The sequence below is a fragment of the Phacochoerus africanus genome, chromosome 8, assembly GCF_016906955.1.
Source record: "Phacochoerus africanus isolate WHEZ1 chromosome 8, ROS_Pafr_v1, whole genome shotgun sequence".
NCBI classification, from domain to species: domain Eukaryota; kingdom Metazoa; phylum Chordata; class Mammalia; order Artiodactyla; family Suidae; genus Phacochoerus; species Phacochoerus africanus.
Genome location: NC_062551.1, coordinates 167,371,608 through 167,389,571, shown reverse-complemented (window position 1 = coordinate 167,389,571; position 17,964 = coordinate 167,371,608). Strand labels below are relative to the sequence as shown.

General features: G+C 54.7%; 1 protein-coding gene across 1 annotated transcript in view; it reads left to right on the top strand.

Moving 5' to 3' along the window:
• CFAP57 (cilia and flagella associated protein 57) overlaps positions 1-17,964 on the top strand; it is a 61,742-nt gene that overhangs the window by 39,510 nt on the left and 4,268 nt on the right. Inside the window, 6 exon segments of the mRNA XM_047789426.1 lie at positions 432-457; positions 459-573; positions 6,972-7,088; positions 8,670-8,804; positions 8,886-9,029; positions 16,068-16,200. Of these exon segments, the coding sequence (XP_047645382.1) occupies positions 432-457; positions 459-573; positions 6,972-7,088; positions 8,670-8,804; positions 8,886-9,029; positions 16,068-16,200 (670 nt within the window).

Genomic DNA, 17,964 nt, shown 5'->3' with positions numbered 1-17,964 from the left:
TCTGATCTAGTCTGGGAAGCCATGCAGCGTCCCTTGAGCTGCATTCTTTGGATTACAAGCAAACCGTAAGTCCAGCCAGATGCAAGGGGAGGGACTCAGACCCTACCTCCTGATGGAGAAGCATAAAGTCACATTGTAGGAGAGCCTGCGGGAGAGGTGCTGTCTGGGAGAGCTGTGGAAAAGCCGGTCGCAACCCAAATCTCAACCGGCAAGTGAATGAATGAACTCCTGGCACAGAAGCCGCGGAGTCCGGAGTCCGTGCTGCCCCTGCCCCCGCCCCCCACCCCAGTGGGGGGAGCCAGCCTTTGTGTCCCCCCAGTGAGGAGAGCAGTCCATGGCCTCCTCAGTCAGGTCACAGGATTGTATGTACTCTTGGCCTTAAAGAGGTTCCATACCTGGGCCCCCTGATGGCTCTTTCCTCTCCCCCACAGGAGAAGCGAATCTATGATCTTAAAAGAAAATCAAGAACTAGAGAAATTCAAGTTTGTGCTCGACTACAAAATAAAGGAGCTGAAGAAGCAAATAGAACCTCGGGAGAATGAGATCAAGGTGATGAAGGAACAGATTCAAGAGGTGAGGAGCCATCTGGACACCAGCGCCCCCTCTCTGACCCTTCTGGCTGGCGGGCGGGGGCGGGGGCGCGAGCTCCCTCACAGCCCCTCCCTGCTCCCAAGGTGTGAGCAGCCTCCACTCCGCAGAGGATGCCACGGGGAAGGCTCAAGGGCCGTTCAGTGGAGCACAAGTGAAACGCCTTGGGCCTCAGGGCGGGGTGGGGGGCGGCTTTCGCCCTTTTCCCCCACCCGACACAGTGCGCATGCTCTGGGCCCTCCACGGGAACCCGCGGCTGCAGGGCCTTCAGCCACCAGGGGGCGGTGTGTACTCGGCCACCAGCGTCTCCACCAGACCGTCCAGTGCCCCGGATTCAAGATTTATTTTCTCAGACTAAAAATATTGAAGGGGCCCCCCCGCGAGGCTATGGTGCTTGGACTTCACCTGATAAGGAGGGAGAAGCCATCAAAGGCTTTCGAGCAGGAGAGTGGCAAAGTGTGTGTGCTCTGGGAAGCAAACAGGACGAAGGCAGAGAGGAGAGAGGTTAGAAGCAGGGGACAAGGGCTTCTGAGAGCCAGGGTTCAAGTGGTCCCCTTCAGCTCCTCTGCCGCCTACACCTTGCATTTCCTGACGACCTGGGTTTACCTGTCAGGCTGCCCACACTGGCCAGAGGGCAGCTGACCGTCGGGTCCACACTTGATCTAAGCCCGAACTCCGCCTTCCCCTCCCCCAGTTTCCCCCGTCTCAGGCGGTGGCACTACAGCCCCCCACCCCCGGGGTCTGCAGGTGGATGTGGAGAAGCCTTCTTGGTTCCTCCCTTCGCCTCACTCCTCTGTCCAGATCCCCGAGGCCTGTCTCCCATCCAAACCTCCTTCCCCCTCCGCGGCCGTCACCCGGGTCAAAGCCTCCGGTGTTTTTCTTCTGGACTTGACTCCAGCCTCTGGTTTGGTCCCCACATAGAGGCCCCAGCCAACCCCCGATGGTGTCCCACCCCACCTAGAATAAAGCCCAGACGCCTCACGGAGGCCCCTGAGGCCCTGTGTGACCCCACCGCCAGCTGCCTCTCCAGCCGCGTCTCCGGGCTCCCTCCCCGACTCCAGCCTGCAGCCTCCTCTTGGTTCCCGGGACAGGCTCTCCCGTCCTGGGACCTTGGCAGTGCTGCTCCCCCGCCCGGAAGGCTCCCCGGTCTTCACACGTCTGGCTTCGTGGAGTCTTTCGCATCTCAGCACACGTGTCACCTCTTCAGGGAGGCTCCCCCTCCCCACCTCCCTACCCAAAATAGCCTCCTGCCCCCGCTCCATCTTCCCTAACTGTGCTGCCCAAGACTGAAAGTAAAAGCATACCAGGCGGTACCGATGGCCCAACTGGAACTGGTTCCACAAGCGCTCTGGTGGAGGAAAGCAAAGCCTTTTCTCCAGGAGGCCCAGGAAAGAAGCCAGCCAGCGGGATCAGTCCAGGGCCGGAGGGCAGCCAGAGACGCTCTGTCCTTGTGACAGTGACTTTCTCCCTGGCCTCTGGGATAAGGCAGGAGATTCCCAGCTGACCACCGAGCTGCCTCCTCGGGGCCTCCTGCCATTCTTGAATGACTTCAGGGCCCAAGAATGGCAACCTGAGAAGATGAGAAAGAGCAGAGGCCCCACCTGCCTGGAACGCCCGTGCGCTGCAGGCCCCTGGCAGTTGCTGCCCCCTTCCTGCTCCTCAGTTGACATGTTTGTCAACTGCATTTAAGGTCAGGCCAGTTACTTTCCACAGTGATGCATCTGAGAGATTATTTGCTTTCTCTTCTGTAACTGGTCCAACCATGGCTTTGACCCTCACCAGGGAATGTCACACCCGGGGCATGATTCCAGCGGAAGCCTTCCTGCCCCAGCCCACGTGCTAGTTGCTGCCAGGGCTGATATCTGGGTCCAGTGCCTTCTGCAGGGGCCTCTGGCCTGCCGGCTCCCCTCTGAGGTCAGACAGATTACGCTGTGAAATTCCTTTCCCTGCAAGAAGAAAGCTGCCAGCCCTGGGCTCATTGGTGCCGAGCCTCTGTACCTGGAAAGAGACCACGTCCCTGACCCTGGGAGCTCCCGCACAGACACTCTTCCACCTTCTCTTTGATGAGACAAGACTGTCCCCTTCCTGGGGCAGGAGTTTCCAGAACCTTTTACTTTTTCCAGACTCTTTTATGTCTTTGTCTAGTGCGCATTTCTCCTCCTCAGCACTATTAGCCCTCTGTGGTGGATAATTCTTTGTTAGGGGGCGCTGGCCGGGGCATTGCAGGGTATTTAGCCGCATCGCTGGTCTCTACCCACTAGATGTCAGTAGCAACCCTCTCCCACCCCCTCCCCCAGATGTGACAAGAAAAACGTCTCTGAGATATTGCCAGATATCCCCTGGGGGACAAGATGCTTCTCCTCTGCCCACCCCCCATGAGAATTGCTGAATGTGATAAGTAACACATGGAAGAGGAGATGGAATTTCCACACCAGGGAACGATGCTCCATCCCAGGTACTGGCCGGTCTCCTGGCCGTCCCTCCAGCTACTCAGATTTGACATATTTCACAATTTTTCTATGAAACAGGTTTTTTTTTATTTTTTATTAAGGGATAGTTGATTTACAACGTTGTGTCCATTTAGGCTGTACAGAAAAGTGAAACGGGTTATTTTTATTCTCAGTGTAGTCTGAGGCTTTGCTTGTGTCACTTCTTTCTAAACTCACCCGTCATTGCTGATGTGAAGATTGTGGCGAGAGAGGCCCAGCCAGTGGCAGACACGCAGATGGACCTTGGAGAAGCCCCTTTCTCTCTTGCAGCTGCCATGTCCTCGGTCCAGGGCACCAGCCTCTCTCCTGGGCCACGGTGGCAGCCTCCTGGCCAGGCTGCCTGGCTTCTCTCTTGCTCTCTCCAGTCGAGCCTCTGCATTGGGCCTTCTGAGGTGCACGTCAGATCAGGCCACTCCTTGGCTAAGACCTGTCAGTGGCTCCCTGAACTTTCAGGATAAAGGCCAAACTTCTGACCAGTTTAGACTTCTGGCCATGTTAAAGGCTGAGCTTCTCGCTGTTGGAAACTCAGTGGGTCCTGGGATCCTGGATGACCCAGGTCAGCTGACCCCTCCATCCCCTCTCCAAGGGTGGCTGGACCACTCACAGCCTGCAGAGATGCGCCAGGCTGCCCACGCCTCGGGTCCTTTCCGTGCTTGGCTGTTCTCTCTGCCTGAAATTCTCCTTCCTGATTTGTCCTCTAATCCCCGTTCCTCCCACGCATCCCGCTGAGTGTCCCTTCCCCGGGTGTCACCCCTCACCTCCTGTGTGCACACAGGGCCCCTTCTCCGTTGACCGCAGGCAGTGCTTATCCTCCTCCACCTGATCTCATTCACTTCCCTCCAGTCCCTCTGGACCGGGGGCTTCTTGAAGACAGACTCTACCTCTCAGTGAGGTCTGCCTCCCTCTGCCCATGACAGCTGCCAGCCCTTTTAGGGGATACAGTCTTTCCTTAGCTCTGCACACACCCGCATGCGCTGCGTGTCCTCGACCCGGGGGCTCCACACGGCTCTGCCAACATGGCACCTTTATCTTAGTCTTCTTCCAGAAGGCAGGTTGTTTCAGGCCCCCCTTCCTTCCCTCACGGTTGCGCCCCCTGGTCTTCGACGTCTGTGATGCCTCCTGCGTCCCGTGCATGTGCACCGAGTGCCACCGTTATGCCAGGCCTTGGGGCAGAGGGCTGCTCTGTCTGTACAAAATGCTGCCAGTCGTTAGGCTAACCTTCTTTTAAACACCGCCCCTTCCTGTCCAGAACAAGGATGTGGTCATTAGGGGCTCCTGGTCCCCTAGAAGGTGGCCGTGAAATCCAACCGAAGAGCCTGGGTTAGGCTGGAGTGGCTACTCCACCCAGCCATGAGAAAAACTCAGTGAACTTTCGCATTCCCCCCAAAGCAGTCATAGCCAGTAGACCTCTCCATTATCAGGAACACCCCAGCAGGAAGGGCAAACACACACAGTATGTCAGAAGGTCAGGAATGGCACAGAGCAAGACGGCAGGCTCACAGGCGGCGGGGCTGGTGCCTTTGTAACAAAGGGAGCAGGGGAAGCCTCTGAGGGACTTTGGTGTGTCCATCAGACGTCCCTCCTCCGCGTTTGATGGGAATCACACCAACTGAGCGCTCACTGCAGCTGGTCTCATCCTCGTCGGAAGCTCCGATCGTCTTTGGTTAATGCAAATGCAACGATGAATAAAAAGTCTTTCAGAAGCTCGCTGGTAACTTCGCTTTTTCTTTTGAAGATGAGAGTCTCAGTTATACTTTGTAAGGCCTTTCCAACACAATGATGAAGCAAAGATTCCTCCTTAGCCTCCTCTGTCATGCCACATGCTTGCCGATCCCTGAAAACCCTCTGCTTTAGCATCGGCCCTGACGCCTCGTGGCCCCAGAGGGTCAAGATCCACTCCCACGGCTTCACAGCATAGACCATGAACGTGTTTCCTGCACAACTTTGCCTCGGGTTCCAGGTTCCAGTGCGTAGGGTTTTCAGTTATAAGGAATTGGAGCAAAGGTCATGAGCAAGGGCGCAGGACTAGGGAGACTGAGAGGCAAGATTCATAGCCTGGCCATTGACACACGTGAGCTGGGCTAACATCAGCCAAGGGGGTGGTGGGCTTTGGGGATGCCCAGGAGTGAGAAGAAAGGGTTCCAGAGTTCCCGTGGTGGCGCAGCGGAAACGAATCCAACCAGGAACCATGAGGTCGCAGGTTCAATCCCTGGCCCCACTCAGGAGTTGAGGATTGGGCGTTGCCATGAGCTGTGGTGTAGCTCGCAGACGTGGCTCCGATCTGGCGTTGCTGTGGTGTAGGCCAGCGGCCTCAGCTCCGATTGGACCCCTAGCCTGGGAACCTCCATGTGCTGTGGGTGTGGCCCTAAAAAACAAAAAGACGAGGAAAAAGAAAGGGTTTCACCCCAGAGTGGAAACTAGAAGGGAAGTGCCCTGCAGGCAGGAGAAACATCCCCACTGAAAGACAAATGAACCTTTCCACAGAAAAGAAACTCGGGGACTTGGAGATCAGACTTGTAACTCAGGGACTTGGAGATCAGACTTGTGGGGGAGGACGAGGGAGTGGGATGGCCTGGGCGTCTGGGGTTAGTAGATGCAAACCATTGCACCTGGAGTGGGTAAGCCATGAGATCCTGGCGTACAGCACAGGGGACTCTATCCAGTCACTTGTGACGGAACATGATGGAGGAGAATGTGAGAAGAATTGTGTATATGTATTTATATGACGGAGTCACTTTGCTGTACAATAGAAATTGACAGAACACCGTAAATCAGCTATAATGGAACTAATAAAAATCATATAAACCAAAATAAAAAATAAAGGCAGCAGTATCCCCCCCCCCCAAAAAAAAAAAACCCACACAAATGGAAAATAATTACACTGCGGCAGTGCAGACAGGACTAGAAACATACTGTTACCTCAGTAAAGACTTTCACGTGTGCATATTTCTACTCCTGCTCCTGTTGGCATCCCCTTTGCTTGTGTTGCCCTCAGCCCTCTCCCCTCACTAGTAACCTCTGCTCCGTTCTCTGTGTCTGGTTCATTTCTTCTGTTTGCTTTTTCTCTATTCTGAATATGAGTGAAATCATACCATATTTGTCTTTCTTCGACTTATTTCGCTTAGCGTGATACCCTTGGCATCAATCCACATTGCCGCAAATGGCAAATTTCATTCTTTTTTATGGCTGAGTAGTATTTCACTGTGTATGTGGGTACCACATCTTCTTTTTGTGTTTTTTCTTTCTTTCTTTCTTTCTTGGCCACCCCAGGGCATATGGAGTTCCCAGGCCAGAGAGCCGATCCCAGCCACAGTTGTGACCCACCGCACAGCAGCAGCAATGCTGGACCCTGAACCCACGGTGCCGGGCCAGTGCTCCGGAGATGCCGTCAGCCCTGCTGCACCACAGTGGAAACTCCAGTACCACATCTTCTTCATTTGTGCATCTGCCGGTGGGCCCTTAGGTTGCTTCCATATCTTAGCTATTGTAGATAATGCTGCAACGAACACAGGAGTGCGAGCATCTTTTCAAATTAGTGTTTGGGTGTTCTTTGGGTGAATACCCAGAAGTGGGCTAGCTGGAGCCCTTGGAACTTCTGTTCTGAACTTTTTAGGAACCTCCATACTGGTTTCCACAGCGGCTGCCCCAGTTTACATTCCCATCAGAAGTGCACGAGGGGCCCCTTTCCTCGCCCACATCCTCACCAACCCTGGTTATATCTTGCTTTTTGATAATAACCATTCTAATAGGCGTGAGGCACTATCTCATTGTCGTTTTGATGTGCATCTCCCTAATTACTGATGATGGCCATCTTTTCGTGTGCCCGTTGGCCATCTGCATGTCTTCCTTGGCTTACTTTCTTATTCTCGACTCTTTTCTTCTTGTTCTCTGCAGATGGAAGCTGAACTGGGGCGTTTCCATAAGCAGAACACCCAGCTGGAGCTGAACATCACGGAGCTGTGGCAGAAATTGCGAGCCACGGATCAGGAGATGCGCAGAGAGAGACAGAAGGTGTGAGCATTTTCAGAGTCTGGCAGCCCTTGGATTCAGGAGCTGGCACCTGTCTGCAAGGGGCAGCTGGCTCCTAGGAGACAGAGCCAGCCCATTGCTAAGATACATTCCCGTTTTAATTCGCCTTCTTTGCCTGCTCACAGCACTGCCCTATTTCAGGCCCATGTAAATTTACACGACTGAATCCATCTGAGACTATAAAACGACTTTGGGTAAAGTGATGGAGGAGGTGGGAAACCAGTATTAAAGGAATTCTCATAAGCTTAGCTTGTTTGGCCTGGGAAGGAACATTCCAGAGAGAGCATCTGTAGTCGGTGGTTAAAGGCTTGACTCCTGAAACAGTGCTCCGCCAGGGGGACCTCAGAGATCACCTATCCCAGTCTCTCCGTGTGATAAACAGGGAAGCAAGGTCAGAGAGAGCAGGAGGTTAGAAACTTCACCCGGCTCCCATGGCTCCTTAGCCCATACAGAGCCAGTACTGGGAACCCAGTCTTCCGGTCCTGGGCCAGAACTTGACTGCACCCTCACCCCCGGGCCCAGGGCCCCTTGTGAGGTCGGTAGAATCCGACTGACGTTTCCATCCCCCACATTAAGCACTGACTCTGGACCGTGTGATTCTAGACGCTGCAGAGCTATCAACGTGCACTGACACAGAGTCTGCCCTTCACGCACCGAAAGGGCTGGCGGGTGATCTGTGGCCCGTGCATAACCATTATCATTTAAGGTAGAAATGTATGGAATGTCAATAAAAGACCATGGAGCAAAGCGAAAGGAAGGAGGGGTCTCTAGGCCAGGGGCAGGGCAGGATGGGTGTCCGAGAAAGCATGATGGGAGACGGAGGATGCAGCCCCTGTGTGCAGATGAACCAGTCTGCCCAGTTTTGTCATTATCGTCCTGCCCACTCACAGCAGCCCTCAGGAAGGAGAAGCACCGGATGAGCTGTAAGGGGGCCTGGAAGCCCTGGCCCGGGGATGTGCAGGAAAGGAGCCATACGCTCCACCTTGGCTCAAAAAGGAGTAGGTGCCCACTTGTGACTCCTTTGGTCCTTTAAGGCCTGTGGTCCTGAAAGACGTCCAGAGTCAATAAGGGAATCGGGAGTTCCCGTGTGGCTCAGTGGTTAATGAACCCAACTAGTATCCATGAGGGCGCAGGTTCGATCCCTGGCCTTGCTCAGCAAGTGAAGGATCCAGCGTTGCTGTGAGCTGTGTTGTAGGTCACAGATGTGGCTTGGATCCGGCATGGCTGTGGCTGTGGTGTAGGCCGGCAGCTGCAGCTCTGATTCAGCCCCTAGCCTGGGAACTTCCATATGCGCAGGTGCCACCCCCGAAAGACAATAAATAAATAAGTGAATCAGTGTGGTGGCTTCTTAAAAGATGCAGCTGTTCAAGCCAGGAGCACAGGAGTTTAGTGCATCCACCTCCAGGCTGTGTGCTCATCCAGGTCTCACGGCAGCTTGTAGCCCCTGGCTGTCACTGTGTGTCCCAGATGATGTGTCTCCTGTCCGTTTCTGAAGCCCCAGGGCTGCAGCCCCTGCCCCTGGAGAGTCCCTGCAGGGCCAGAAATCAATGCCTCTGGTTGCAGGAGCGGGATTTGGAGGCACTGGTCAAACGGTTTAAGATGGACCTGCATAACTGCGTGGCTTACATCCAGGAACCCCGGCTGCTGAAGGGGAAGGTGCGAGCTCTCTTTGAGAAGTACGTGCAGCGGGCAGACATGGTGAGCTCTGCCTCCCATTCCCACCCTCCCCGGCCCTCCCGGGCCTCCCCTCCCTCACTTCGAGCCCATCTGCCCCGTCAGGTGGAGATCGCAGGGCTGAACGCGGACCTGCAGCAGGAGTACGCCCGGCAGCGGGAGCACCTGGAGAGGAACCTGGCCACTATCAAGAAGAAGGTGGTCAAGGAGAGTGAGCTGCACCGCACCGATTACGTCCGCATCATGCAGGTACCTGCACGCGCGCCTCGGCTCCCGGGGAGGCTGAGCTGTCAGAGAGGAGACAGCCTGTCAAGGGCCCCTCTGAGACCACCTGTCCTCCTCAGGGTCTGCAGATGTCCCCACCAGCTTTCCCCAGAGCTTTCTCTTCGACTCCTCTCCTCTGACCTCCCAGAGCTCATCCTGGGGGTGACCATGGCCCAGAGCCCCACCGAGGGGCTTCTCTAGGCATTTCCATGCCCGCTCTTTCCCCACCAGTGCCCGTTCATTTCTGCCCATCTCACTTCACCAGGCACCTGTTTCTTTTTTCTATCCCGTCTTCTGCCAAAGCACCCTTGTGTCCTGCCTCATGCCGTTCCTTGGCCCCTGTCCCCTCTGGACCTTCATCCACGTGACTTCAGCTCTCTGAGTCACTCTGCCTTCTCCTCTCCTCTGTCTCCAACGCTCCTCTCACCGTCCTTTGTTTGGCTGCTTTTTATTCTGCAACGTGAATCACATGGTCCCTGCCGGCTGCCTTTGCTCCTCCTCCACCTCCTCTGGCTTTTCTGGTGCCTCGGGTCCCTACTCTTATCGCTTGGCTCCGGAGCCAACCACCTCCACCCTAAGAGCTGGCCTCCCTGTGATTTAATGAGCTCGCACGCCCACCTCCCCGGAGCCTGCAGAGGGCTGTTCCGAGAGCTCGACCCCATTACTGCTGCCTCCGCTTAAGCGCGTTATCCAGACTGCCAAGCGGAATTCTGCTGCCAACTTCTGCTTGGGTGTCAGTATCATCTGAGGCACTTAGAGAACATCGGAATCCCATTTATAAGGCGCATACCTTTTTATGTTCGTATGCCTTTAATGCCATAATTAAAATGCTGGAATGGGGACGAGCTGCAGTTGGGTGGAAACAAACCAGTTCCAAACACAGATGGGCAGAGCACAGTGCAATTCAGGCCAGACCCAGGCATGGTGGGTCTCGTGCCACCTTATAACCAGCCCCTGCTTAGAAGCGGCCCACACCATCAGGCAACCCACGGCCCTGCTCCCGGGCCATGAAAGCAGTCAGAGGCCCATAGATAGGAGTGGATCCCATTGGTGGGAACGACCCTCAGGCACCAGCAGCTGATGCGCAGAGCCATCGCCAAGGGTCTGGAGCGTCCCAAGTCTGGAGAGCCCTCAGGGGCACTGCAGTGCAGCAAGCTGGGCAGGGGGCCAGGGCGGCTACAGGAGTGGTTGTCAGCTGGTGACATTGCTGAGCTCTCATCTGTGACTTGCCACCAGAGCACAGACCTTGAGGGGTCCTGTGAGGGCTGGGTCCCTCTCTCCATGCCAAGCAGACACCCCAAAAGGAAAATGTCAAGCCTAGGAGAAGAAGGAAAAGGGAAGAGAGTGCAGAGGGTGCGAGCGCAAGCATCAGCATGAGGCTGTTCGGGGCAGGCAGAAGGTCCTCTTTTGCTCCCCCCAGACCCCAGAGGCCGCATGCGCCCCCCCCCCCCCACCGCTGCTGGGCCAGGGCTGAAGGGAGCAGAGACCCAAGCAGGGCCTCTTCCCAACCCTGCCACTCCCTGATGGCTGGCAGAGGCAGCCACCAACAGGGAGACCCCCCCGAGAGTCGGTGTGCTGCAGAGCCCTGTGGGTGCAGAGATGTGCCACAGGCAACTGCAGGGGCAAGAAGGGTCGGGAGGCAGGGCCCTGGGTCTCCACCCTCAAACAGGGTGCCCCCTTGTTAATTAAAGTGGGCTCTTGTAAGGTGGTTTTTGGAAGACTTAAAAAAAGAAAACTTTCAAAGCCACTGACCTGGATGATAAAAATTGTTTCCTTAATTCTTGATCTCAAGGGCCAGGCGAGGTGTTGGGGCAGGTGCAAAGAGCGCAGCCCTATCTCCCTACAGACCTGGTTTATCCTCCTGTCAGCCTGTGAAAGGGGATAGTAACAACCTCAGCAGTTCCTGGGAGGGATGGAAGGAGATAAGCAATGCAAGGCATTCGGCACCGGCCCTGTACAGAATAGATGCTCCAAAGATACTGTTTCTCTTCCTTCTTCCAAGCTAAGGATTAATTCAAGAACCAAGGCAAGGAGTTCCCATTGCAAGCACAGGGGTAATGAACCCGACTAGTATCCATGACAATGCAGGTTCAGTTCCTGGCCTCACCCCGTGGGTTAAGAATCCGTTTTTGCCATGAGCTGCAGCATAGGTCGCAGACGCAGCCCAGATTCCACGTGCCGTGGCTGTGATATAGGCTGGCAGCTGTAGCTCTGATTCGATCCCCTAGCCTGGAAACTTCCGTACGCTACAGGTGCGGCTCTAAAAAGCAAAAAAACAAAAAGAACCAAGGGGAAATCCAGAGTAGGAGAGCCTGGAAGGCCATCACAGCACAAGCCAGGGGTGTCCGCGGGCTGGGGACATGGGCATGGGGCCTGTATAGCTGATTCTGGACCCCCGGGCTGGTGGCCCGAGGCACCTGCTGCCTTGATATGCATTTGTGAGGAGATGCATCTTCAGGTGCCAAGGCCCTGACTCTTAAGTCTCCAAAGGCCAAGAGAGGCTGGGGCAGACATGACACCCGAGAGAAACTCATTAGAACACACAGAAAATAAGGTCACCGTCTCATCTGTATGCTCAGACAGGAGCGCTGGGCCTCCTCAGTCCTTCTCCAGCAAGCTTGCAGATAGGAAAATAAGAGCTGCCATGGAATGCAGACATCTAGGACACATACCTTCTTTGTTCAGGACGCATATTTTTCAGGCTTCTTCCATGCCAAGCTCTGAGCTTCCAAGGTGAATGTGGTTGCGCCTAGAGAGGCGGGCCTCAGTTAGAGGAGTGGCATTTGAGCCGGGCCTTAAAAGGTGGGTAGGAAGGAGGGCTGGGGGCCAGATGAGGAAGAGCCTTCAGGCGGAGGGCACAACCGGAGAAGAGTCAGAGAAAAGGGAAGCCTGTGGTGTATTCGAGGGCCTGGGGATCCACCAACCTAACTTTCCTGCAGAGTGTGGGGTGGGGACGAAGGGCCCGCTGGACGGGCGGTTAGCTTGGGGTCATGTTGAAAGCGCTTTCTGTGTTGCACCAAGAAGCATGCAGTTTCTCTTACAAACAGGTGCCACCCAAGGTTTCTTAAGTAGGTAGGGATGTTAGCTGCGCTGGAAAGGTTACCTGGATGGGCAAGGTGGAAAGGCCGGGAGGGAAGGCAGGTGGCAGGAAAGCCCTTCAGAATATGAGTCCCATGTTAAAGGGAGATGACAGGCCTTGGAAGGGGAAAGTCGGGATGTCCACAGGCATTTCAGCGTCGAGATGACGAGTGGGAGTGTCGGCTTGGATGGGAAAGAAAGGTGGAAGAGGGGGCAGGAAATGGTTCATTTGCGCAGTTAGGCAGGTAACGATCGCACCAACTATGGGCTCCAGAAAGATGCCCCTGATGTGGGGCTCCCAAGTTATGGGAATAAATCTGGGGCCCTTCTCTTGCCACACGAACAGTCCCTGCCAGGTTCTTAAAGGTGTCAATTCAAGGCCGGCCAGTAGAGGGTGCTATAGGCATTTCCTCTCTGTGCCCTCCTCCCTCCCAGGATGAAGTTCTGTCCGTGGGTGCCCGTCTGGGGCTTGCTGGCATTGCCCTTGACCAAAGGCAGTCTTGGACAGCTTGGCATGGCCTCTGTGCTCAGCAGGCTTTCTATAAAGCCTGACCTTGGCATCCTTGAGCCAGGCTCTCTCACTTACCCCAAGACCTGGCATTTGAGGAACCCAGGTCACAGCCCCCCTGCCACGGGGGAGCTGGGTGGGGGCCTGGAGGGTTAGAGGGGCGTTCGTAGGCCATGCTGACCAAGGACGGATCAGGAGCAGAAAGCTTAGCACACTCATTGCGTTCACTGAACTTCACCTGACTCCCCAAGGCACGTGCGTGGAGTTGGCCTCAGTGTGACCTCTGAAGCGCCCCAGAAAGCACTCTTAAGGGAGCCCCACCTGTACTTTTCAGGGGCTTCGGGGCCCTCATACTATGTGAGGTGTTGGGATGGAGGTGGCGTGAGGGGGGAGAGGCGAGAGCCTGGGGGTCAGCAGGCCGGGATCCCAGCTGTCGCTCTCCCCATGGTCCTGGTTTCCTCCTATGAAACTGAACCTAGTAAGACCTTCTGCATGAGGCGGCGGTAGGGTGAAACGAGGTCGCATATGCAAAATATTTGATGCAGGGCAGGAATCTCGCCAATCCTGGCGGTTATCGTCTTGCTATTATCACCATCCAGCCTTTGGCGCCTTGCTCCCTCCTGGCTCTGGGCTTGGAACCCTGTCCCCGTGCCCTGCCTCCACGGGGAGCCCTCCTCACCCTGGCCGGCACCCCTCTTCACACTCCCGTGGCCTCTCCCTGCCCTGGATCCAAGCTCGGCCTCCCGTGTCTGGCACAGTAGGTGCCTGCTAGGCGTTCAGGGTCTGGCTCTCGGGTGATTTTTATGAACGAGCGAACAAACAGAACAGAGGAATCGGGCTGCATTGAGTCGTGGGCCTCAATCACACTCTCAGGCAGGCTGAGGCGTGTTCCGGAGACCCGTTGAGGAGGCCAGCTTCACGGAGGTGCCCAGGGCTGCCGGTGGGGTCGGAAACAGGCATTCATATCAATGGTACCAGGAGCCAGAAGCCCCGGTCGTGGTGGCAGGGGCTCCCCTTGAGGCCATTACAGCCATGAAGGGGAGCGATGCTGGGAGCTGGTGAGGACCAACGAGATTCAGTCCAGACCCAAAGTCCACAGGGTTGAGTGACGAAATGAAGGGCGACTGACCGGGAGGAAGCGTCTGAAGTGTTTCTGGAGAGAACTGGCTTTTTCAGTTCGTCTTATACGGATTACTGTCACTTTACTGAATCAGGCAGGGAGTGAGGCGAAGAGACGCCAGCTTAGAGGAGTCGAGAGGGCCCCTGGCAAGCCCGTGAGCCCAGGGGGTCCCCGCAGCCCTCCCAAGACCCTCCTGTCTGGTCTTCCCCGCTCAGCCACTAGCCCCTGGTTGGTCATGTCCTCTTACTCAGCTTGGAATCCACGGCTTTCGTCATTCATTTGCTTTTCCCTTCCACAGATATTTATTGAGCCCCTCTTACAGGCCAGGCCGAGTCCAAGGTCTTAGAACCCAATGAATACGTATTTCATGGATCGAGTCGCGAAACAAAGTCAGAGAAGGTCAGGTGGGAGGAAACGGAGCCTGCACACAGGAAATGTGGGAACTGCATCCCCAAGGCCTAGGTTGGTCACTAGAGTCAAAAATCAGGAGGAAAAGGTGACTTTATAGAAAAGTAGGTACAAAGCCTAGCCGGCGAACGAGGGGTTGGCAATAATTGGGCGTTACATCCAAGAGGGGACCACGTTTGTAAATGCAGGATGGGGAGGCTAAATGATAGACTGAAAATCGGAAGGTATGTCTGACCCGCTCAGATAAAGAGGCTCCAGGGGCAGGACTGTTGGGGTGTCCCCGTGCGTGTTCCCTAACAGAGGAGGCTTGTCGGGCTCACTGACAGCAGGGCTCGGGATCCGCCTGTCCTCCAGGCTCAGACTCCACCCCGGGACTGCAGAGAGAGGCCCGCGTGGAAGCCCTGCTTGTTTCTGGCACAGGCCGGTCTTTGGTAGATGTAGCCCGTATCTGCCTCTGTTGCTGCTCAGACGCCCAGGGGCCTGGCTCCCGCCCCTGGCAGGGGCCTGCCACTCAGTGTCTCCTGGGAGCCGGTAGAAATTCAGCATCTCAGGAGCGGCTCCAGACCCACCGAGTCAGAAGTCACCTTGAACAGGCCCCTTGGGCAACTCATGTGCGCCGTTGTGTGAGAGCTGCTGGAGTGGGCGCGCTGAGTTCTGAGGCTGTGGGCTCCAAGAACAGAGTGGCCTCTGGCGACAGGGGCGCCTCTGTGGGGCCTCCCTCGGGGCCTTGGGCTGAGTGTGAAAAGGCCAGTGAGGCAAGAGGGAAGAAACTGCTTGGTCCAGGGGCACAGAGCCCCTCCACTTGGCGGGCCCTGCCCCGCCCTCCTCTCTCTCTTCTCACCTCTCCTTGGTGGTCCAGAGCTGCCACAGGCCACCCCACACACCAGCCAGGTCCCTTTGTGCCTTTCTCCCGCTGTTCCGATCATCCGGGACCCCCTCCACCCTCTCCTTGGTACCTCCGTCAAGCCTCCGCCCGGAGGTCCGTCCCTAGGAATCCGTGCTGGTCACTTGCACAGGGCTAAGTGCCTCTCCTCCGTGCCCCACGCCCCCATCCCAGCAAGGTCTCCCCCTCCCTAAGCGGTGCCCAGATCCCTCACTACAACCGCAGCTGCTCAGGAGCAGAGGCCACGTCTTCCTCTCGATAAATAGAGCTCGGGTCCAGGGCAGTGCCTGGCCCATGATAAGCCCTCAGTAAATGTTGGACGGATGGATATTTGCCGAACACTAGCGAGAGAAGTGAACTTCCGATGGATGTAGTTAATGTTAATTGTGCCTTTATTTCTCTGTGTTCCTCACTAAAAAGTGTGCTGCTGAGAGCGGAAGCCATGTCTTACTTCTGCCTGCATCCCAGAGAGGTCGCAGATACCATACAATATCATAAATATATATATAGTTCAGCAAATGAATGGGGGGGAAGTGAATAAAGTATAGCACAGTACTTAAGAGCTCAGAGCTTTGGAGCAAAACTGGGTCCGAACACTGGCTGTCACTTGCTAGCTGTGTAATTTGGGTAAGTGACATAACTTCTCTGTGCCTCAGTTTTCTCTTCTGTAATAGAATCTACCCATTGTGTTATTATGATGCCTCCGTGCTTTAGGTTCATAAAAAGTGCTTAGACTAGCATTATTGTTCCTGCTCATAGAAAGAGCCTGGATGGATGGGAGTGGTGCACGCTGTCTGTATCTTACCTTGCCAGAGTCCACCTGAAGGTAGGTCAGCTGGTACCTCGAGAGGCTGATCCATGAGCCAGGGTAAGGACTCAGGCCACAAGGGAGAGACCAAAGACTCAGTGTGGGTCCCAGACCAACCCTGACGGTTCTCCACGCCCTCTTCCCCAGGCCAGGGCAGGTCCTGTGCCCACTCATCACTCGTCCATCTGCCCTCACTCTCTCCCCCTCCCTTTCTTCAGGAAAACGTCTCGCTGATCAAGGAGATTAATGAGCTCCGCCGAGAGCTGAAGTTCACCCGCTCCCAAGTCTACGACCTTGAGGCAGCTCTGAAACTGACCAAGAAAACCCGACCACAAGATGTGACAGAGAAAGGTAATTCCCCTAGTGGCCTGGAAAGACGGGCGTCAGGGTCCAGGGACCAGTGGCAGTCGCGAGCAGGTCTCTCTTTGGCTTCCAAAGCTGCCTCTCCTGAGTTTCCTCCTGTGATGGGTCACATCCACCCCCTGGCCTCCTGGGCACCTCTCCATGCCACTCACCTGCTCGCCAAAGGATGTGTGAGGGCCCCAACACGTTCAAACCCTTGCAAATCCAAAATCCGTGGCGTTAGCTCGAGTTTCAGAATTCAGAATCTTTCCGATCTTAGGAAGAACCCACTACACACACTACACACTATATAACATCCCTAGAAATCTGAAGTCAAATACACCGTTGTTTCTAGCGTGAACCATATGAATATCACACCAACCTACCTGATTTTTAAAATGCTTCCCATTTTTAGAGCTTTTTGCATTTCACAGCGGTGGATAAGGGATGACCCACCTGTACAACCAAAACAAAGGCAAAAGAAGGATGGAAAGGAGAGGGGAAATTTACACCAGAAACGTTAACTGCGTCAGTTACCGCAGGGATAAAGTCCCTCTGAGATTCTGATAACCAAGGCGAGAGGGGAGCAAATGCGATGGTTTACGTAGCTCTTCTGCAGAGAAAGGAAGTTTCTTTTTCGGAAGAAACAGACCTCTCCCCATCACTCAATTCTACGAGAAACTTCATGCGTGGAGCCTGACAAACGGCGTCTCGAACAGCATAACTGGCAGTCTTTAGGTTTTCAGACAATAGCAACTTTCTTCAGGTGTCCCTTTCTCACCCGGACAGTCAATAAAAACCCAGGGTGTAAGGTGTGGCTGTGGCGAATTAAGCCAGCATCGTTGGGGTATATTGTCTTCTGATGGTTTACATTCGGGACTAAAGCTCGGAAACCGTGATGAACTGAAACATTCCACAGCTGCGAACCAGGGCTTTCAAATGCCAGTCCCTTCGTGTGCCATGCGTGCGCAGGGGACTGTCACTGGGGGAGGGTGGCTGAAGGATACGTAGGAACTCCTTGCACTATTTCTGTGACTGCTTCTGAGTTTTAAATTATGACAAATTTTACACACGTATAAATACATATACATAATGGTCTCACATGCAGTTTTGGTTAGAGTTGAGGGGAAGTCGAACTGAGTACCCGTTCTGAGTAGACCCAGTGCCAGCTCTAAAGAACTGATTCAGGAGCGCAGCACATGTTATAAAGAGTTGAGGACCTGACTTCCGGGAGGCGGAACTGTCTTTGGTTGGAGACGAAGCATGAACAGTTGCGAAACTTCGCTTTCAAAGATATTTCAAAAACGTCCAAGCAGCCTAGCAAATAATCAGTTGAAACGGCCTCAGGGTTCTGTACGGCACAGGTAGGTTCTTCTCATTACTACGAGGGAAATGGTCAGACGTATGTAAAAATTGAAAGAAAAATCGAACGAATTCCCATGAATCCATTCCCCAGCTTGAACAAGTATCCATGCCTGTCACTCTTGCTTCATCCGTACCCGCAGTGCCCCCAGCTGTTTCCTCCCAAACACTCAGTAGATTATTCCGAAGCGACTCAAACATCATGTCGTTGGAGCGACAGAGCTTTAGGCAAGAAGATTTCACCTGTGACATGTGAAGACAGGTGTCTGCCCTGATGATGAACTTAAGTCCGATTTTGGCTTTGACCATGAGGCCACCAAAACAAGTTCGCCTAAAATATATATCCCCCAAGTTGTTTAAAATTGACCAATTCAGGTGTTTTTTTTTTTTTTTTTTTGAGGGGGGCAGGAA